A 24,272-nucleotide genomic window follows, 5' to 3' on the forward strand; every position below is an offset into this window, starting at 1 on the left:
GTAAACCAGGACTGCAGAGTACAGGCAAACTTGGGTGTGTATCCAGAGTAACAGCAAGGACATTGAGGGATGCTTTACCTCCTCGAGCAGCACACACCTCATGCTCTTACTGCAGTGAACTACCGGGATTAAAGCTAGTTCAGATCCAATTGTATGCCACCAGTATGTTGAGACTCATGATGGAAGAAATCTTTGAATGCTAATTTTGACAAATTTTTCATCCCTCCTGGAACAGTGTGGGACAGGACTTGTACCCAAATGTTAGTATTTAGCCTCCCCTGCCCTAATTCTACCAGACTCCTACAGATGTCACATTTAGCTTTACCTATTGTATGCATACTTCTAGAACACACAAAATAAACAGAGTAAGGTAGGAGGATTATTATTTTTTTAAGCAAATAGCTTTGGTAAATAAATAACATCTGGTTGTATTTTGAGGTAATCACATACATATTAATGAAAATATTAAAACACAATTTCTGCTCCAGAGTTATGTTTCTCACTAGATCCATACTATCTGGGATGACAAATTATTATTGTCATTTTCTATAGTAACCAGAATAAACTAAAAAGCTTTAGTACAAACTACTTCTTCTCTTCCTTATTAGCTCTAACACTTGCTACAGAGATGCTTACAGAACTATAACATCATCATCATCACTTGGTCATCTCCAAGAAATGAATAAAATTGATGCATCCATAAATCTATCATGCAAATGTGTATTGTGTGTTTATAGTAAGTAATGCATACTTCCTTCATTTAGTTACAGACAACACAGCATATCCATTAAGCAAATGTAAAGCAAAACAAAACAACAACAAAAATATCCTGTTAATCAGATGATCATGAAAATTTGTCTCTTCAACAAATAACACCTCTCATAACAGTGCTAAAAGCATTAATGAAAATTGAAGTGTGAAAAATGTACATTCTTTATTCTGTTGTTTAGATACAGAATAAAATTTAACTTTTTCAGAAAATAATACTATAGCTACAGCTTTGAGAGCTGTCAATTTGCTTTTGAGGATAAAGTACATGCACTTTTTTCCAGTTATTTTATTGCACATAATGTACAGTCATAATTGGTGTTTTATTTACATGTGTTTTGGCAATGTCCATGTTTTTTTCCCCTCAGAATACATTATTTTGCACAAACAAAACCTTAAATGTTTCACACAAACTGCCATAATACAAGTAGAAGCATATATGTATATATGTATTTCTTTTTAAATTAATTCTTTGAAGAGTTTCAGATCTCAGCTAATCTTTGCCTCGGGAGTCGAGATTCCTCCCAGTTAGCCTGTTGTCAGAGACGGACATCCGGACTGCTGGCATCGAGAAATGGACACTGCAAGGACCCCCCCCGCTGCACCTCCCTCCCGCTCCTATGCAGAACCATACCACCTGCAATTAGTGCGCAGGCACATAGAAGGAAGAGCACCGTACTTTTGTTAACCAGTTTGATTCAACATTGATCACCATGTGTTAATGTTATGGCTTGTGTTATTAGAACAGTATTCCATTAATAGGGTTTTAGAAAAATATATCAAGTATATTAAAAACAATTTCCAGTAACAATTCTGTACTTTCCCTAGGAATGTGTTATTCAGATTTCATTCTGTACAACATGCTATTTATGATGACTGCGATTGTTACCCAGATACAAAGAATTAAATTTCATATACTCGTGAGTATGTTTCTCCCAAGTTACAGTGATATCCTAATGGGCAGCAACACGCTTCAATGCTTCCCTGCATTATCAGGGCAGAAAACTTTTTAGTGGTCCCCCTCGGAGAGTCCATCTTGGAATAAACTGTTATGTGCAGATTTATTTTTTTACATGCTTTTTAAAGATCTGTTCAAATAAAATACCAAAATCATCAGTATACACTGAGCATATGTTCATTAAAAATCTTTGAAAGATATCCCTGAAGACTCTTTATGAAGTATTTTCTAGATTGGTAGCACAGGAAAAAAATATTGGATAAGTAAAATTTGTTGTAATTTAGTTCAACAGTTCACTTAAGAAATCAATAGCATTGCTGAGATTTCATTTTAAAAGGTTCTGTGGTGTTTTTGTTTACATTCTGAGCTACTTAAAAAAAAAAAAAAAAAAAAAAAAAGGTTTATCCTAAGATTAATCCACTTTATTTGATGGACCAGCAACTCTCTACTTAACTTGAATGTATGATCTTTCAAATGTAAAGACAGTTTAACCCCAGAATAGAAACAAAGGAAAAAAACAACCTAACTCCAGTGCTGTAGCAATATTGAAACCATCTTCAAATTCGGTTATAAAAATAGCCTGCGTCTTTCCTCTAAGCAGGCAAAGTATAAAATAGTTAAATTTTCAGACAGGCACTTAGGTAAACTGAGAAATGCATTTGGTGGTCAACAGCAATTAGCATAAAATTTTGATTTTTTTCCCTTTCCTTCAACTTTAAAGTACTTCAAAATTTAAGGCAATTTTCTCTACAGAATGAGATGAAAATGCACTGTGAACAATGTATGACAGTAGTTCATATCTAATAAAAATAGAAAATGCTAAAAACATTGCAGAAAAGTAGTAGTTTTAGGAGTAGAACTATTTTTCAATATAAAACGTTATTAGTTTGCCATATTTGAATAGTTTCACTTACACCAGAGAATACTTCAGAGTTTAAATGTGTGCCTCTGATGAAATATTTTAATAATATAAACTACCGGATCTGAAATGACACCTGTGCCATTACCTAATCAAAAGGTCTTGATATTACCTTTTTTTTTTTTTTCCCCACCATCTAACTGTGACTGACTTTTAGGATAACACTATATTCACGATCTGTTTATATTTCTGTACAAGTGAAACTATTCTAAATGCATTGATATTCTAGCTGTACCTAAACACTTTTGTAAAACAAGCTAAAAAGTACACACTATTCTAACACAAATGTCTTCATCATAGCTAACCTATTTTTCCTCCATAAAATAGATACATTCTATTTTAATTATTACATAGAAGAACTTTTTAAGTTTTCTATCACATAGGTTTCAAGACGTGTAGTTGAAACATCATAAATTAAAGGTTCTGAACAAATGCAAAGCCTCATTGCCTCATTGTCTGATTTTTTTTACTATCTACATAAAAAAAAAAAAAGGGGGGTTCACAAAAACTGCTGGTATCTGAAGAGTGATCTACATCAATGATCTCCCTTGACATTAGCTGTAACTGTCCCCTTAAGATTACAAATCCAGGCGGACTACCCAGGCTACGTAAAGGAGCCTCAGACAACAGAAGTTTTAAGAGAGAGAAATGTTTCTGTAAAAATAATCTGCATAGAGGTACAATCAAAACAGCATCTTCGTCATTTCAATTCCCTGCATTCGTGTTGCTACAGTCATCCACAGGGACAAAGATTACATAAAGGCAGCCCTGGAATTTGAAATGGCTCTTGCTTGGTAATTTAGTGAAAGGTGTGTTTTTGTACTTTCTGCAGTCATTACGAAATGATCCAGTCTGACCTTTGGCTTACAGAAATTGTACTCCCCTGAGCTATGCAATACTGATAGACTATTGCAGAAGTACAAAAAAATTACATAAAAAATAGCATGGCATGAAGAAAATAAGGCACTTTTGGCAAGGAAAAAAAAGAATATTTTGTATTTCAATGCATGGTAATTACATCTAGATGTATTTTGTGCTTGGAAATATCCCACAATGCAACAGGTGCCAAAACCAACACATCCCAAATTGCTGTGAGATTAACTGCAACCTCTGAATGGTTCAACAAAGAATCAAACTGGTTTCTGTACACCACCATGATTTACCAATACATTGGCATCTTTGCTCTTTTGCTGTGAGCTGAGAGTAATTATTTTAGAGAAAGAAAAAGAAAGTGTGGAATTAGTAATGCAGATGCTGAAAGGCAAGTGGCAAGACTCTACAAGAAGAATGCCTCAAAAAAAAAAAAAATGCTACTTTGTTCCCATATCTACTGGCACCTATTCCCCAAGGTAAAAGGCCAGGATGACCAAAGCCAACTTAATAGTAGTGTGCAGAATGTCAGCCGACAAACAACATAAAAACAAGTCACGTTGTGTTATCTGTGGTCACGTTCTTCAGGGTTAGTCCAGTAACTCAAGACTTTACATTCTTCCGTCTTTATTTGTTTACTTTAATTAAACATGTAATGGTTAATAAACAGACATAGTCCAGAGTTAGTAGGTTGGTATTATAACATTTATTAAAATAATGCTATGGGTTAATAGAAACAGCAAAGAACCAAAGAATTAAAATGCAAGCTATGTAAAAACCCAACTAAAACCCAAATATGTCTAATGTATTCATCCAGTAGCTAACTAAAAGCCCAAGAAAGACAACACTCCCAATATAATAAAGTACTGCAAAACAATTGGCAATTTTTCAGTTATCAAAATTGTGGGTTTTGCATTTTGTATCCTTTTTTTTTTTTTTCTCAATCAGGAAAAAAATTCTTTTGAATGTTATATAACATACATATAAAACAAGATAGAAAAATACATTATAAACTTGTAACAATGGCTGTAAATACATTATCTTACATGTTTCTCATAGGCAATAGGTTGGTTATGGTACATACATAGCATGAAACTACTAAGATAATAAAGAATAGACAAATACATGTCATCTGTACGGTTACATACAAGCGACACTCCCATCTACCCACTCTAAAAAAAATTACATAATACTGTCAGAAAGAAGTCTTAAAACTACTTATTTTAATAAAGAAAAAGTCATTAAAGAATGATAATACTGAGAACCAAGGCATTCAGAGATTTCAAAAGTCATGCTTTTTTTTTTTTTTTAAGTTGATCCAAAATGTTGTCAACTAAGTTTTCAGAAGTTTGTTCAGAGCAAACATTACTTTCACATGTCACACATCTGTTTCATACACTTCCCCCCCATCCCCAATAAAAGAACTTTGATAAACATCTAAAAATGTCCAGGTTTTATCATAGTTGAGATGAAACTGGATCAAATACTGGTATTGTTTTAGCAAATCTCTCTTCAAATGTTCGAGTGTCGCAAGTTTATTTAACCAACCAACCAAAAAAAAATCAAAATGGCACAGCATATACTGTAAGTAAAATCAACACAACTGTATGTGTAACAGGAAGACAAAGCCAGTGGCACAATAAACAAAAAGCTAGCTGAATACGAAAGGATGAATGTCTATTGCATAGTAAATAAACTGATAATTATTTCCAGGTGAGACAAGATGTTAGATGAGGTCACCATGCAGGTGCTTAAAATGTAAGCCCTCTTAGCTTACTGTTGACCTTTCATTTGGAAGCTGTGAAGATTTGCAGGAGGAGAATAAGTTGACAAGAAGGGGAGTAAAGTTATCACCTGATATTTGCCAAGTTCAGTTCTGAGCCCCACACAAAGTAATACTTAATGTTTTTAGACTTAAATAATGTGCGTTCAACAGCTTCAACTCCTGTGATTGCCCAGCTACAGAAATCTCATGTGGAAGCGAGGGTTAAAAATACAGTATAGCTGGGCTTCAAACAACTAAGTGATGTCCTTCTCCTGCTTATCTTACAAAGGAAAGCCGGTAGGCAGATCTAACATTAATCAAAGAGAAGCTTAAAAATAAGTAACTTGCATACTGTTTGACACTGCAGGAGCTGCTTACCAAAACTGGGGACATGCTCAGACCGTAACTGAGGACTAGCTAAGCACTTTCATTATCTGCAGAACACCAGTTTTTCTGGATGACTCTGAAGTCTGCTATGTCTGATGCATATTTATTCCAACCAAAAAAATCAGGAAAACTCATCTCCATCCCTGAACAAAAATGAAATACTTCCAGCTCTACAAACATTTCTCAGCTAATAGTCTAATTTAGAATGAGACTGTCTGTAACACAGAACCCTTTGGTTTACATTGCACAAGTACTGTATTAGCTCTGGTTTGAGAAGTAGAGTTGTGGAAATAAAAATGATGGGCTGGATTGACAAAACCTTAGCAAATAGTTTCCATAACACGTTTTTGGCAAAGTCACATCACACTAATATGGCAAAAATCAGGTAATTAATATGGTCAACTCATCATTTGTCTTTCCTCACAGCTTCTTTTCACATACTGGGCGACTGAGTGGCATGCAGTAACTTGTCTGAGGGAGAAGCTGATTATACAAGACATTTGACTAAATGACCATGAAGAAAATAAGGCACTTCCTTTTCTTTAGACTTATTCCAATACTTAAAAAATAAAAAAGAAAGACTAAAAGGCTCTTTTGGTCTTTTGTTTCTTGACAACCACCAGAAAAAATCATTTAATGAAATAAAGGGTTTCTTTGTTCTTTTTTTCTTTTTTTATAACACTTGAAAGTATAAAATGCTACATTTCCAAAAATATATTTTTTTCTGCACCAGCACCCTTGTATAGTAAAAGTATCTACTTTTTTTGTTCATTTTGTTTCAATGCACTACACTTTATCTACAATTTCGTTACATGTATACAGCAAATAGGCAAGCATGGCTTTTACATCCTTAATGAATTTTTTTCTATACAGGGAGGTTTAAAAAAAATATTTGAACAGTTTGCCCAGTAATGTGACACATAATGCATGTACCTTGTTCTCATGTAATCTTCTGAGGAGATTAAAGTATGGTTAAAATAATTTAAACTCGGATTCGCTTTCATAGTGTTGCTGTTTTGTTCTCTGCATTAACATAGTTCTGAAAATTCATTGTGATCTGTATCTCATGGCACGCTTTCTTTTAAAACATCCAATTTGGCAGGCAATAGAAAAAAGGCTGCAACTTCGGCCCTTTGAGGGCACTGGTAGTGACTAAACAGCACGTCAAATTTTGAATACTTTTTGGAATCCCTTCACCAATGACATCCCTGACCAAAGGTTCATGCATGATGCATCATCACACAGTACATTCAGAGAGAGCTCGGACTTCTTTTTTGAGAAGAAAAATATTCCTAGAAGTCTCTCACAGTAACTGCCTCTGTCATCGGTAGTTAAGGGACATCTGTCTCCATCTCGCGCGAGGCCTCCTTACCGTTCGCTTGGGGCGGGACGCTAGAGGATGATCAGTGCGGAGGGATGAATTGGACCTTATTGCTTTACTACTATTCAGTGCAGGTTCTAGAACCACTTTCACCCAGACAGGAGAACACAAAAAAGCGGAGTTGGAGGACAACAATTTCTTTGTCTGTTTTGTTAGATGGTAAGACGAACGGACAAGTGCCCCAGCTCGCTGCACTGAAGACAGGCAAGCAAAGGCGATTACCAGTTAACTGATCAGCAGGCAGGCATGGTCAGGTCATCATTGGGTGAAGAGTTCAGAGGTCAGAAGGTCATAGGTTAGTTGCCGGTGGCGGCTGGGTGGTTAGGAACAAAAAAAAAAACAAAACAAAAAAAGAAAGAAAAGATAGAGAAGAGATTAGTTCCAGCTAGTGACGGCTTAATGACAACATGAAAACTAATCACAACTAATAAAAAACAAGCATGTTTAATTCTGACATACTGATCGACACCATCTACGGAATGCCATAAAATCATGACAGCCCTCCATCATGATTTGGACACGGGAAGGAGAAGCCCGCTCCCACAAAACCGGTTAACAGGAGAAATAGAGATAAAATACGACTAACGACTAATGGTTAGTAGCAGTCGATGAAGGAAATTGGAAAACAACGAACGATGAACAGTTCTGGAACTCGGTCGGAAGAATTTGGAAACAACAGTCAGTGCACGGCATCAGTATCTGACTGCTATTAAGCATTAGTACCTCCCCAGGTGCAAGCATTAAGCAACTATTAATGATGGATGTGATTATTAATAACTGGTTGTTAAGAGAAATGGATCTGAGGGGTTCTCAACTTACAGAAACAATTTGGTTCAACAAACTAGGGGCCAAACAAGGGTTTTTTGTTCAATAAATTTTTTATTGCCTTTCATTTATTCTATTTACAAACAACATGGAATTTCTTGGCCTCATGATACAAAGCAGTACTAAACTGTAGTCTAGCAACGTAGGCATCATCATGGGAACCAGGAAACGCTAAGCCTACTACTTTAGCCAGCATCTTCCCGTTCCAAATACTACTATTTTACACATATAGGACACTTATAAAATGCACTTGCATGTAAACACTGTAAAAGTCCTGCCATTTTAAATTCTATACTTAAAAAGCTCTAAGTACATCAAAAAATAGAGAAAATATCTAATCGATACTAATAAGGCATTTTAAAACTACAAACAGCTCTCTTTATTCATTTTCAAAGCTAATACTCTGCAAATACAATAAAATCTGACATTTCATATACATTCCTGCTTTATATTTTTATATTTTAAAAGAAGCCACCTGTAAATACTATTTTCTTTTGCAAAAAACAACAAAACAAAAACAAAAAAACAAAACCCAAAAACACAAACAAATTACAGTAAAACATAAAAAAGTTCTCAAGTGGAAAGTTATCATTCCCAATGTTCTTGAGCTGTTCCTTCTTTAATCATTCTCTCACATTCTCCTTCACCAAACTTGGTCCACTTAACAGTAGTATGTTTTTTTTTCATTTTTATTTTTTAAGACTCATTCAACAGCTTAATCATAGCTAATAAATTCTGAGGTTGATAAAGTTTTTGTACTGTTGCCATTTTGACTAAGGCAGAGGAGATGAAAGTGAGAAAGGTATTCAGTGCAAAGTCAGATTTGTGCCATTCATAAAATGAAGTCCAGTAGGTGTAATATTCACAGATAGCATCGATTTAGCAATCTTTCTCGTGGGTTGATTTACCTTCACATAACAAAAATGGCCTATCATTTACGATACAGTTCATAAACACTAAAAAAAATTACTACTGTAACATAAATGAGACCACATGCTCCCTGAATTTTTTCAGAATTAGGCTAGGTGGGATTTGTTTAAATTAAACGGCTGTTTCAAAAAATAAGCAAAAACAAAAATAAATATTCATGTGGCACAATCTCACCACTTTACAGGTATACTAGAAACAAAGACTCTTAAAGCATTTTGATACTGATTATAATTTTGATTAAATTGTATTAAAATTTATATATAAATTATGTGACAGTTGGTTTGGATAAAACATTCAAGAATATTCTCAGCATTATTATTTCTTGTGGAGTTTATAATCAAAGCAAGCTACCTTTTAAAAATACCAGTACACCTGTGATACATCCTCTGCCAAGTCTCTGGCCTTCTACAGTACACACAGGTTTGTCAACTGTGCAACACCATTTACAGTTTATTACAATTAAATCAGTCAGTCTCTCTGTTATATGCAAATTCAATTTTGTATTATTTATAAACTGGGGTTTTATTCTTAGTTAAAATGAGCTATATTTTTCAACCCTTCACCAATTCTAAATGCTTAGTTGTAAGAGAAAAACATTTACACGTTTGGGGATTCTTGCTTTAAATGCAGTGCTTATCTCTAAAAAAAGAACTACGCAAAGAATAAAAACCTACTTAAAAAGTGAATGCAGTAGTACTACAAAGTCATCTGAAAATCAATTTCGAATTGAAATAACCAACTTTAGACCCAATGAATGCAAATATAATTTTAGCAACATTTAACTATATAAAAGTTTCTGCATTGAAAAAAAAATATTTCGGTTTGCTGACATTGTTTTTTCACTTCTATAGCTATAGAAGTATATCAGTGACAGAACAACCCAATAAGTGAGATGGTAAATATTGATAGTAGATTAATTCTGCAACACGATTTTAACGCAATAAAGAATCTGTTTTACTGCTGAACAATTCTCTTCAAATCCTTTAGTAAAACTTAACCCTGTGCAGTGATAACCTAGGATTTCAGATTCAAAATAAAAAAAGTACAGTTGTAAAATTAACTTTGTGTAAGGTCCTCAGTACACACGGTTATTATTTAGATGTGACTAAAATAATATTCACCTGAAATAACAGCATGGTTCTCATGCAGAACGGTAGAGGTATGCATAACTTATTCCATGGGAGATATGCCATCTGTATTTATTTTTTTAAATACAATGGACTTTCAATATGGTTAGAGATGAACACTATATTATCAGAAAATGGCTATATTTTAAAAGAAGGTGAAATGAAACCAATACTTTTTTTCAGTGACTTGTAAGTGGCAACCCCAGACAAAATATCTAAGCCCTTCACAATATATTTAAAATATGGTGACTCAATACTACAATGATGAAAGCAAAATAAAAAATGGTCTATGTTTCCCCCAATCTGTTCTTTACCCAGGTGTCTACTAGGTGTCTCAGTCAAATATCTAACTAACCAATTAAGTAGTTTTTACACTGAAGCTACCGCTGAAGATCAAGAACGACCTTTAGCAAAAACTGATTTTGAAACATCAAATTAAACTATTAAAGAGAACTAAATCCTCAGCATCATTGCTCTTGTCAGAAGATGGGTTATAATCTCTCATATATATATATATTTTTTTTCTTTTTTGTCAACATGGGACCTTATTCTGATTATGCCCTGTTGCCCATTGAGGAGTTTTCAAGAAGTGAGAATGAGCCAATGGGCTGTAAATAGTGTGAGGTTCAAGAAGAAGCGATCTTCTGGAAAACTTTAGTAGTGTCTTGTTATCACAGCTTTACATTTTTTTGTAAAGCAATGATTCGTACATATGAAAGATAAAAGTGTTACATAAACATAACAAGTATCCAGGAGGGCCCTTTTCACTGTATTGACTGAAATCTGTGTCGTTCCTTGTAGTCAATTTACAGGAAGTTGCAAGAAGTGAAGTGTAGTCAGTGTTAGATGTCAGATCTGTCACCTGCATTTGGCTTTTGAGTATTACAACAGCATGTAAGCCTGCACAGCACTGATTTTGATGAGAGCAGAATAATAATACTTGGCATATAACGCTTTGTGTCCTCAAAGCCCTGTACAAACAAGAACCCCCACAACACCCCTGTGAGGTAGGGAAGTATTATTATCCTTATTTTACAGATGGGAAAATAACACAGAAATTAAATGACTTGCTGAAACCCAAACTGAGTCAGCATCAGGGATGGGATAAGAATTCAGGAGTGCCTGTGCTCAGCCCACACTGCTTCCTAGCCAATGTCAATAAACCGAAAATATCACTTTTCTCAATAAGCTTAAATACTTCATTCAGGGGTCCAAAGGCATTGTGTTTGAGGAACAGGAGAAAAATGAAGATTTACTTTCCATTCAACAGTTAAAGAGAGATGCCCAAATATTGGATGTCATCTCACCAACAGGACTTCAAAAGTTGTTTCTCCTTCAGGTTACACGTTTTAGCAGCAAAAGGCAAATACCAGGAAATAGATTTTGGTAAAAACAAAAACAAAAACAAAAACAAAACAAAACACCCTCCACTCCTCCACCTTTATTAATTCGAACTGAAACAACTTTTGAAGTATTATCTTCACAGCCCTTACCTTTCTGAATTCAGTCAGGTATCTGAGAACATGCATCCTCCTCATAATATACAGTACAGTGGCTCAAAAGTTTATTGGAAAATAGGAATCTAAATCTTCAGATTTCTCCAGACACAGACAGGAGGCATTTATTCCTTTACTTCTTTCTCATTAAGCAACCATCCATTCATTTTATTTTGCAACACCAATCTGATATTTCCACACCAATTAAAAGAACAAATGGGGTGGGGGGGGGCTGGCACAAAGTAATCATTGCAGCACTGAATTGATAGTGTTTCCTGATGCAGACGGATCTTTAAATAGTTTTAAAAAGGGAATCTGTTATAACATTTATATTAAATATATGACAAGGTTTACATATTTAATTGAGCTAGGAAAGCCAGGTTTACAACATTTTTTAAAAAACCACAAGCATTCCCAAAGCTCTAAAATATTAACTATTCAGTTTTTTGAGGAAAAAATAATGAATGGGTCAAAACATGGTATTTGGTTAACCAGCTGTGGTGTTGCAAATCTCATGTACACTCAAAGCACTTCTTACGAACGAGAACTGCAGAACTAAACTAACCTCGGTCTGCGGTCACAATCCTTTGGTAAGGATGGACACGCATATCGTGCCTTCGAACTTTAGTAGCCACCGCACCTAGTTAAATTGCAATTACCAAGACAAAGTTAGAAAACATTCAAAGAAAACATTAACAGCAGGTTTATCAAAATGGATTTAAATGATCATTAACTACAAAAGTTCATTTTAAGAAAAGCAACAAGTTAAGGCACAGTAGTTTCAAATCTTAACCTTAAGAAGTTTATCTGTGCAGATTAATATTGCATTTATTTTAAACATCCTGGCCTTAACCTGTTTAATCCATTCATTTACAATCCCAAAATTACAGTATTTCATGAAATCTATTAGACCCAAGCACATTTAAGCTTTACTAGTCACATATTCACTGAAGTGCCTTTCTTGCAGCAGGACTATTTTAAATAATGCCATCTTTTAATACTGACAATTATTTGCTAACCTTAAGATCACTTCCAGTTCTACCACAAAAAGAAAAGTTTTAAAGCAATTCTTCAAGCCTACAGATTGTGATTTTAAACTTTAAGTCAATAAGTATGAACTGCAATGAATTAGGTGATTAGTAAAGCAAACACTATATAGAACACTTAGCAGTCAGTATACTACTATACACTCATAAATTACAGCTACTCTGTAATAATAGGGGCTAATCCAAATTAATAGCACTATTTTATTTTAAATCTATGTGCAAAAAAAGTGCAAGTAAGTCACTGACTGCTAGGCCAAGCTTTTTTCAAGGCTGCTGAAACTAAGCATTTGTTAAAATTCAGATCTGATGAAGGATCAGTTTAAGACCGTTCTTGAATTCTTAGCCTTTCGTTGGGAAAGCCATACCTAAAGATAAAAGGAAGGGAATTAAAAGTTAGTCACCAACTAAAATTTGCTCCCAACATCAATATCCCCCAAAATACTAATAGGGACACATTTCTCTGTCATTTTTAACAGAACTATTTTAAGACATCTTAGAAGTCCACAAGAAAATGGACAAAATCTAGCGTATTATTCATGAGCGTGAGTGTACTCCGAGGTAGAACTCAACCAAAACCTCATTTAATTCAATGCAATTGCTCAGATTATAGAGCAGATGTATTTAGTCATTGATTCTGTGCTACATAAACAGGGGTGTGGTGATTTTTTCCCCCTCTTTTCCCTTTTTTTAGTTAAGTTTATTTAGAGAGATCTATTTTAGCTTCAGCTACCCTTTCAGGAGTAATTCTCCCCTCCTCCCTTTTTTATATAGAATGCTGTGAGAAATCAATGAAACTTCTCTGCATCATATTAATTTATTACAACGGAATGACATATTTCTTTATTTGATATTAACCAAATTCAAGAGAGGGGACTGCCACTAACTAACCAGCAACTGATAGCTACTGTGACGATGATGCCTGTAACTGCAACATTACTGCAGGAGATACTGCAAGTGCCAGTAAGGACTCACAGATTGGGGGTGGGGGAGCCGGGGAGAGCATGTACATGCTTGTGGGAAATAAAAGAACGATGACATTATCATATGGTCCCTGGATGTTGGCTATGGGATAATGGAAAACAACTAGAAGTTGCTCAAAGACAGACCTGCTACATACTTCAGCCCTACTAAAATTTTGTTAGTGGCTCACTAATTCTGACAGGTAGAAGTCTGAAGTACATTTTCTTTTTTACTGTATAATGCACACATACAGAAAACACAACTATTCATTGTTTAAGTGAAACACTGATTTTCTGCAATACTTTCAACAAAATATTGACTTTGAACCTTATTGTCCAGTGTTCATTAGAGATGTTTAGAATCTGCGTAAATCAATAACTGCCACTGAACGAACTAAGATCAAAGTACTATAAAATCAACATCATGCAGCACCAAGGTCATATGCAGTTCAGAACAAACTAAAGAGAAAAGATTATTTATATTCTGCAGAGCGTAGGGAAAGAAGAAACTATTGGAACTGCTTGTTCCATATTGACCAGTTAACTGAATTGTCACGGCTGCTTTATCATCCTCTCCTTCATACAGCAAGCCAATGGCCTGAAATGTTAGGAATGATGGACATTTCAATCCCACACATATAAAATAAGCCATCAGTAGTGTTGCTGATTGTACCATCCTTTGCTCAGAACTTAAAGTTTCCTTTATATATTTATTCTCTGATATTATTTTCTGCTTACAAAATCATTAACAGCTTTCCAACACTGAGGAGAGCTTGATCAGATGTGTTCTAAATGTAGAAGCAAAAACCTAAGCAAACTGAAAAAAAACACCCTTCAATTCTCTCCAGTTTGGCTACTAAAAAAATACAGCAAGATAGGAAGTTCTCTCTTCCAAAGATTACTGGAAATTAATTTATGCTGAAGACAACACAAGCAAGTCTGGTATTTTACTGGAGAACAAATTACATACAATAGATGTCAATGTCCGTTTTTTTTTCTTGGCTATGTATCCACCATCTAGTGTCACACAAACATTACGATTTTGTTTTCAATAATCTTACTAATACACTAAACACGTTTCACAATGCAAAACATGTTAAAATGTTTGAGTTACACCATTGGAATAATTTTCCTAGGCAATTTTGGTGTCTCTGAGGTAGGAATATAGCTTCTTTTTTTTTTTTTTTTTTCCTTTGAGACCCATGACCTCTATATGCAAATATCATGAAAGCATATGCAATGTATTCTCCAGTCATGTGCAGATAAGAGTCTTACCTAATACACCACTAGGTTCAATAGGATACTCAAGGATTGATGTAGCTGGTGCCAGCGTGTAGGGGTATTCGTACGGGGTGTAAATTAAACCAGCTTCGGGTCCTGGTGGCACTATTGCAGCGGTGGGATGAGGAGTTCCGTTTGGCATGACAGCGGTTTGTATTTGTCTGATCAAAGGCATTATGGTAGGGCCAGCTGGCGTAGGAGTACGCAGGGCAGCTGGTGGGAGAACAGGCGCAGGCCCAGTAATGATCCTTGGAGCCTGGGCTGTTGCTGCAAGAGAAAAGGCAAGGGCTGCTACAGTAAGCAAAGAAATTCAGAGGAAAGTATGGAGATAGCAGTACAAAACGTGGAAAGAATGGGAAAAAAGGGGAAAAGTAGGAAAGAAGAAAAATAAAAGGAAATCATTAGTACATGCGCTGATCACACAGTGCCAAAGCACACCATTCAAATGCAAACAGCTTTCCATTTTCCAGTGTGATTAAGTATGAACATGCAAAATAAAAAAGCCATTGTAAAACAGTGAGGTAGATTTCTCAAACAGGTTACACAGCACAAAAGCTCCATTTAGACCACATTTCTTCATTTTTGCTATAAAGACTGCATGAGACTGAGATGCATGCAGGAGATACAAGGAAAATACTGTCATAATCAAATACAGAGTACAAAATGTAGTGCAACTATAGAGTCCACAGATACTCAGTTATGCAGAGCTACTGTATGAGTTCTACAGTTTTGTATCTCTTAAATTGTATTTAAACATATATACAATTCCAGTTTCCAGGATCAGTGAAATTAAAGAGGATCTGGAAAAACAATGCATCTCCATTCCTACTGTAGCATGAATAACATACTCAAAATGTTTTCCACATCAATTTTCCCCAAATATAACATGTTCTTTGTTACAGAAGATTACTACAGTCTTGCTTTTTTGTTTTGTCTTGCACAGTGCTTGCATATTTAATTATTTGAAGCCTGTCGGCATACAATAGGAACAATTTCTTAAACACTTACACAGATCAGCTGGAAAGAGTCAACGTTAAACTGTTCTATTCTATTGGTTAGGACAAAGATTTATATGCACTACTGCTGATCTACACTGATTTAATTAACTTACAGGTGGTCTGGGAAGAGAAATGCATGTGAAAGATTTTCGTATTTGAGAGGGTGAGTTTTGTGGATTTATTTCAAAAGTGCTCAGGCAATGCAGAATTAAAAAAACACCAAAATTTTTGTTTCTGTTTTTACACTAAAATAAACCACTATGGATTCCACATCCTCTGTTTTCAGTAAAGTCAAAAACATAAACTATGAAAATGTCTTACTACCAAAATGTGAATATTAATGTGGAAATCTCTAGTCAGAGAATGAAAAAAATCCATCATCCCACTTATACTGTTAAAATAGACCAATGGGAATAGATCAGACAAAGAAATCGCTCAAATTAATATAAAGATTTCCATGCAACAGTTTGCATCAATTTATTCTGAAAGCTATTTCACTCATAAATTTGCAATAGATTGGGGCTTCAAATAGGTTTAAAACTGAGCTAGCTCTAGATATTATAACGTTCATTAGGGGTGAAGATTTACCACCACCATTGTGGTGGTAAAAGCCCTCGCTTACGTATCTTTTTGAATCAGAAAAATTACACTGGTGTAAGCACTCTCAAATTGGCCTAACCACATTCCAACCTTTAAACATATTCAATGCTGAAATGGAGCCTGTGTGGGGAAACAAATTTGCAAATATCAGTAGGCCCTTAGTGAAAAGACTGATTTATCCGTGCTTACATTTGACATCTGTATCATAGCTACAGCAAAAGTTTACTTTGGAACAGTATCAGAAACTACACTTGCAGAAGCAGAAATTAGATTTTAATATAGAAAAATAGTTTGTATCACACATAGCAGGTATATGCTGTCTTTAGTAGGTGTATATAATTAATTTTCAAGTGTAAATCTGCACATACTTGCGTTTGCAAAAGCATCTCACACAAATCTAATGGAAGAAATTGTAAAAATGGCTCATAACATCACTGATCCCTGTGAACTCAGCAGTGAAATCAGATGATGAATTCTTGGAAAAAACATAACACTAGGGGAACACATGCAAGGCAAGATGAAAGGAAGGAATATAATACAGAAAAATGTATTCACAGTATCCTGAACATCTGTAACACTTTCAAACTGAATCTTTAAAAGTATAATTGAAAAGGAGTACACTGCCCTTTATATTTATTAAGGAAAAAAATTAATTGTAAAATAGAAAAATCTGGCTTAAGAGTTGAATTTTGTTTGAACTATATATTTGTAAGTATTTCAGCCCAGACATGCTGTTCTTAAAGAAAAACAACAACAAAAACCAGCAACAACAGCAAAACACAAAACATAAAAAACTTGCAAAACTTATCTATAGAAGATCATCTGCAATGGCTACCTACTGTTTTCCTACACAGTTGTTATTGTCCATTTACCTGAAAGTAGCTTTAAGAATCAAAACCTGCAAATACTAATGTTGCACTGACCCTCAAGATTATAACATGCTTACGTGATTTGATGTTGGCGTCTCTGTAGGTGCCATTCAGAATTGCAAGCTCCATCAGCTGCATCTTTTTAAGGCTGTCTTCTCCTTCTGCCTGTAAATAAAAAGATGGAAAGAAAGTAATTATTATTAGTTGTCAGGATTATTAATTTACTAGTGCATAAGATCTAAGGGACGTAGAATAAGCTACAAGTTTTAACCAAGGAAGGTATCTGCTTACCCATTACTGACAAAACCATTATGTTTTGTTAACGTTTCTTTAAAATTAAGTACAAGTTGTTCGTTTCCTATCATTAACTGGTACTGATACATATCTTACAGGGTTTTAGAAAAGTCTCATACCATAAACTGAAAAAAAAAGTGAAATAAAATAAAAAACTGGGTTAATTTTAAGTCGATGCTTGACAGAAATTATTTAGGGAAAAAATTCTCAAGCTTTAGTAAAAAAAAAAAATTACATACTATTAAACTGGTATTAAAAAAAAATAATCCACTATTGGACCAGAAGAAGAATAGAAACCCAAAGTTTTATGTAAACTTTGATTTACAGTTCCACTGTTAGTGAAACTAACTATTCCTGGAAAAATAAAAATCTTTGAGCAGCTTTTCAAATACCAACCAAAGCTATATTACAGAATTAATGATTTTGGAACATGTAGATGTTGTCTGATGAGGATATAACTACTGTTTATACAGTATATATTTTCCTTAATTTTTTGTTTCAATATAGATGTCTTGGCTGAAGTTATCAATTCCTTTGGTGTCCTGCAATTTGCATAAATATGCAGTATTCAGTTAAAAAAAAAAAAAAAGGCAAAAAACCATCACTACCACAGGAAAAAAAAAAAACTTTTTCTGTTACTAACAAAAATATAATTATTACAGTTCTGAAAACCAGACATTTTCTGATCTGTTTTTCCAGAAATACTATCATTTGTTTAGTCTACCTCCTATCAATCAGAAAACAAGATAATGACATAGGAAATCGAGGAGAGGCAGTTATATACTTTAATGTTGAGTTACCACCTTGCTTCTCACATTGTCTACCATTGCTGAGAAGTCTCTTGGCAAAAAGGGTGCAGCTGAAGCGTGAGCTGCATTTCTTAAACTGGTTTCTTAATTTTTTAGTTTTTATTTTAACTGATCTTGTCTATTCACATATTTCCTGTATATTTGGAACAGGATTTTTACATGTAATGACAACCTGGATCATGAGATACTGAAAACCTAACAAAGATTTCAGAGATAGTTGTTCACCTGTCTTAAACAACAACTCCAGCAGATGGTTTGAATTAGGAATTTCAAAAGGACTAGTGATTATGAAAAATACAATTAAAAAGCCACAAAGAATAGTGATTGCCACCAACAACCAAAAGAAGCCTACTAAATAACTTTGTGTCCATTACAGCACTGCAATACTGAAACGTCTCCCAAATAAGTTACGAGTTGATAGGAATATCCACATGCAGTGGTTCCAAAGCGAACAGAAACATTTTCAAACTAGTTTGAAGCAAAATATTGTTATACATACTTCACTGCCAAAATATTGATGAAGTAACTTACTAAATTGCAAAACAAAAAAAAAAAAGAGTAAGTCTTAAAATTGCATTTAAGCAAATAAACTACTAGTCAACACAGTAAGATGGGTCAAGACTTCAAGACTAAATCACTTCCAGATGCCAGAAATGAAAGTCCTAACTGTAATACTGAGGATTTACCTAAACAGATTAAAAACTAACAATTGACATTGTTGTTAAACATACAGAATATACTCGAAGAGTTAGACATTATTTTCTTTATCTATTAAATACTGTATGACAGACCAAACTAACCCTAATAGTGAAAAAGTAAATGCACATTCAATTAGCATTTTAACTACAAATTAACTGTGCAGTTAAATACTGTTCTGTCCAGATACCTCAGATTCCACAATCATTAAAATTAGACTCTCTGGAATACAAAATGTACTGATTATAGCATGCTTAATATGACAGTCTCAGAACAGAGTTGGAATTTATATGCAGAGGATTTATTTATTCATTTTAAAGAATTTCTTATTCCACTGCATCATCACTGGTAAATTATCTGTACTGTGTTGTCAACTATGATGCAATAAAAGCAATTCCAAATCTATTTTTCTATCCAGAACTTAAAGACTTTTGTCATTCTGGATATAACTTCATTTCTCCTAATTTATTTTAGCAATAAAGATTTTTAATACATTGATTCCACTTTTCCCCTCCACCCCTAATGGTTACTAATGGTTATTCTTTGCTATTGGCTTTTTACTTGTGTTTATTTATTTAACAGAAAGCATGTAACCATAAAAAAAAAAAGCCCTCCTCTCAATGTCACCTGCATCTCCCATATAGTTCCATCAGTGTTACTAAAATTGCATACTTCCTCCAAATAAGAGTTCGGGTGATTGATCTGAGACACTATTAATGAGTCTCAGTAAATGCTGAATCTTACATTCCACTTGCTAGGATAATTTTAGTAACTCTGTTATCCCAGATTTTAGACCATGGTAAATGTTTTCCAAATGTAATTATTTATAGGAAAAACTTTAAGATAGAAAACATTTTTTTCCCTTCTGGCATCTCCGAAGGAAAGAGTTACAGCAATTTAAAAGCAATAAAAGACAAAGTAATCATTCTTATAATTCCTATTTTGGATGTTTAATTTTCCTATAGGTCACTATGCTTTCTATGAGAAAACATGTGGCAATTATTTAGATTTTACAAAGTATGTTTACAAAAACAATAGTGGTCCTGAGAGTACAAAAAAGACTGAGCCCTTAACTTTAATTTTGGCGATTTAATTCTCTGGAGTACTGCTCAGCAGTTGATAAAATTTTTATTCTTTTAAACGGACTCCAAAGCATAGCTTTAAACATTTCTTTTAAGACGGTATCAGTGATAGTTCAGAGAGTCAAGATGTGGACTTGCACTGCCAGACATTAGCGCTGCCTTTCAACTTCTGGCATTTGTTTTTTCCAAACGCCTATCGCAGCAAGCAAGCAAACCAACACAAACACACGAACACCCCCACCGCTCAAAAACTTGTTCCTCGCTGACCACAGGGCATCTTGCCGGCTCCTCCCAGAAGATGGCACTGTTTGTTGCTCGATGCCACCACCTCCAGCCATGGTGCTCAGCACCCTGCCGGCCCCGCTCCTCCTCCTGCAGCCCCTCGCACCCTGAGGCCGCCGCCTCCCCTCAGGGCGCTGGCCACAGAGGTGTTAGGAGCCCTTCAGATACCTCGGCATGGCCTTCGACATCTCGTTAGGAGCCCTTCAGATACCAGGGCATGGCCTTCGACCTCTCGCACCAAGCTCTCTACTTGAACGTCATCCACCCATAGTCAAAAACTCAAGTTTCCATGAGATGGGATAGCGAAACGGGCCCGCGTTTCCCTGTGGCCTATCCTCTCTTCACTGCTGGCAGATGATCAAATGAGGCCCGTCGATGCAATCCATCTTAGCTGCAGGCATTTCTGCAGGCTCTCGCTGTTACAGCAAAGAGAGGTTGCAGCTGGGATACAAAGGCAATCTCTAAAGGGACAGTACATTACCTGTACAATAGCTACAACAAAGCTCAGCCATTTGTACCAAAAGGAAGCTACTTTGAGCAAACATCAATAAGGTCACTTAAAGCCAGATTTGCATTACTAAGTTGAAGCTCAAGTGATTGACTCAATCCTCTCATCCTCTTAAATCTTCAGTGCTTTCCCTCGATTTCTCATGTGCAATATAACATGCTGATTAAGAAAAAAAAAAATGCTATCTTGAAACCTAATTCTTTAAATGCAAGCACTTGCAGCTGCTCTCTGAATACGCACACTGAAGAGATGCAGTAAATCCTAACAAAGCCAACTACGTGCAGACAAGGGTGGCGGCAGCCCTGTCAACACCGGGCCAGCTCAGCTCGCCGCTCCTCACAGCAGCTTGGCCCTACTTGCGCCAGCAGTAAAAAGACCAAATGCCTGTGAGCACCGTCATTTTGAGCACCTGGTTTCCTAATCTTTATCAGAGTAGGACTAATGGTCACAAGGTTTAAAATGCTAGTAACTACTAGTGTCACCTACACCAAGCCTCTCTGCTGTACTTGTAATATTTACCTGGTATTAAAACCAATGGAGATATTTTTTTTTATTGACACTGTTTACAATTACCCTGTTGCTTTTTTCATTCTTACAAAAATTCACAATGAAATATTAAAAACCATCATGACTTTGCTCCGTTCTAGAAACACAAAGGGGTAGTGTCACCTTGCTGAGGTGAAAAAGGGACAGGTATACAGACATCTACATCTGAAAGGGGGTTTGAGGCCCATGCTGGAGATCCCACAAGAATGTGTGGAACACTTCCCAAAACATAAGAATCCCAAACAAAATATGCAACGCTCATTATATTGATGCCCACCTACAGCAACAATTCTCCTACATTGGGTAACGCTGGCTGTTTAGAAGAAAATTGAGGAGCATCATTATGTAATAAAACGCTGTCACTGAGAGCTTGTTTCACATCATGAAACAGAGTCGGGAGAGAACACTATTGCCTTCTTACTTTTTTAATGACTTCATTTTATTTTCTATGTCCAAGCTTTAGTTCAACCCTATTGAACCTCTGGTATCTCAAGATCCTCAGAGAAATTATTTTGTTTAACTAATACTTCTGAAATCATTATATTTTAGGCACTTAAATCCCTCAGATTCTCATATGCATACAGTGTGTGCTTCAGAGTACCGTACATTTTAACTTTTTATTCATACACCAAACACACAGATATTGATAGGGAGGCCCAGGATCAGGCTGGAAGACAGACGAGCATGCAGTGCATTCCCTTCACTGTATTTCAGCAGTATATTCCAATACACTGCTGAGCAGAGATCCACAAGGGGCACGCTGCAGAGTACCCACACTGAGCCACATGAAGCTCCTTCGGTGCCTGCCGCTGAATTAATTCACCAACCAAACAATCCTCTCAGTGATAGCAGAGATTCCTCATCCTGATAGAGCTGCTTGAGCCTCACGGTTCTTACCAGCTAAGTCTCAAAACGTATCCTGATTCTCATTACTAATGCTGGCAGGGAAAGCTCTGAGTCTTTCTGTATAAAGGACACGTGCACTTTCCCCTTAAAATGTGCATTCTTCTCTTAAAGTAACTATGTTGGAAAATACAACAAATATTTTTTCCTACATTCATAGAAATATGCTTATTTAGGTGATGTTAGTGACTTTTGTGGACAGTCTGGCTTCCAAATGTCACACATTTTGGAAGATGCTTCTGCATGCTGCAGAAGTGTATGCCTGCACTTCAGCTGGATTCTCAACTGACCTGAGCTCAGCCCTAGTAAAGGTGCAGCCAGTGCTGGCTTTGCTTAAGGCTGCAGGCCTTAATCAGTTGTTTCAGGGCCATCCCTTCAGGATCAGACAAGGAGCAGCAGGTAGAAAGTGATGGTGAAACAAAGTGATGCGTAAATCAACTGCAGATGCAAAGACAAGAAATCAGTCAATCTTCCCCAGCCAACTGTGGTGGGTGCCTGTCCCGCCAGGCTGATGGAAAGAATAACCAAGCAGCCCCAGCAAGGCAAGAGCACCAAAGAGCAGCATTCACCTTTCAAGTACCTCAGCAACTTCTCGCACAGACTATACCTTCCCTGTCTGCCCCATACCACCTCTGGTTAAGCAGAAATACTCAGTGGTGGTTCGGCACCTTTCTTGCCACCCACAAAGAGGGAGCAGCTATGTCTTCCAGCTGATACCTTTTGTCCAAGTCCCCGTGCTTCTCTCCACATCACTTCATGTTAAGAGGTTTGCCAACAGCACAGTATATTTTTATGTACACAGTTAAGGAGTTAAATAATTTTATACACTCTAATTATAATGGCAGAGAACTTGGCAGCTTTGAAAAGACACTATAATAACGAACAAGAATACATATATAAAACCCTTCCTCAAATAGAAAAGTCACTTGGAGTTGGCACATACAGTAAACATCTTTTCTCCCACCATACCTCTGGAAAGACACATACATTAAATATGAAGACTTGTATTAACCTGTGTATCTGTATCAGACAAACGACCTGCAACTCATTAATTTAATATAAATTTTGGTAGCACCACAAGTAGTTTTCTGTCACTGATCGTGCCTCTCACAGCACGGGAGCCCCGCAGGGGTCTGTCACCCTGCCTTCCCACATCCCCAGCTGCTGGGGCAGGGTAGCAGCTGCAGCTTCCTCCCCAGCGCTCCGACACTCACTTTGACTCAACGCGCTGTGGAATGCTTTTATCTAGCTGACAAAGAAAAATGTTCCACTGCAATTCACTTGTAGATCAGTAAGTATTCCAAACATACCATGCGCCAGTCAAACAGCCTTTACACATGAATGTCTCCATTCAGGGACAAAAACCTTCCATTCATAATTGATAAACAAAAAAACTCACAAACAATATACTACAAATTCCTAGACATACACGTATTAGAACAAAAAACAGATATCAGGCATCAATATATTACAAAATATGTTATAAAAGACCACAGGGAAATGCATCGGAAACCCTGAAGGTAAACACACTGAATTTACTGTTTGGAAGGGTTTTGTGGTTTTTTTTTTTGTTTTTTTTTTTCCCCAGTATCTATGGTGTCAAAAGACCAATGTACCTACTGTGATGAAATCCTAGTCAAGATGAAAAGTAACCACATATAAAACACAAAATAAAAGGGCTTTTTAAAAGAATATGAATTTGAGTGCCTAAACTGCCCATCAATTACTTCTGTAAAACACCAGATTTCCCTTTTGTAAAGGCTAACTTTTACTTCTGGCAAGCTACTCTGTTACTCAGAGTTAAGGAATAAACATCCTGTAATCCCTTCCCCTCAAGAAACTTGACAAAGGCTTTTAAGTTTCCCATGTCTAGAACATAAATATGGATAGTTAGAAGCTGTTGGTAAAAATTTGCCATTTAGACTTTCTCATCCCTGTTTGTATACTTCTGATGGTGACGGAGCAGAGGCCTA

At 35.8% G+C, this 24,272-nt stretch overlaps 1 protein-coding gene across 4 annotated transcripts in view; it reads right to left on the reverse strand.

The window, feature by feature from the left end:
* Window positions 1-366: 366 nt before the first annotated feature.
* QKI (QKI, KH domain containing RNA binding) overlaps window positions 367-24,272 on the reverse strand; it is a 156,843-nt gene continuing 132,937 nt past the window's right edge. Inside the window, exons 5-8 of one of the 4 annotated variants that reach the window (XM_084284191.1) lie at window positions 17,257-17,344; window positions 14,707-15,003; window positions 11,992-12,066; window positions 367-7,361 (exon numbers count right to left, since the gene is read on the reverse strand). In XM_084284191.1, the coding sequence (XP_084140317.1) occupies window positions 7,345-7,361; window positions 11,992-12,066; window positions 14,707-15,003; window positions 17,257-17,344 (477 nt within the window). In that variant the 3' untranslated portion in view covers window positions 367-7,344. The other 3 variants (XM_084284188.1, XM_084284190.1, XM_084284189.1) reach the window with 3 other exon arrangements.

Source organism: Netta rufina (genome assembly GCF_964035555.1).
Source record: "Netta rufina genome assembly, chromosome: 3".
Classification (NCBI taxonomy): Eukaryota; Metazoa; Chordata; class Aves; order Anseriformes; family Anatidae; genus Netta; species Netta rufina.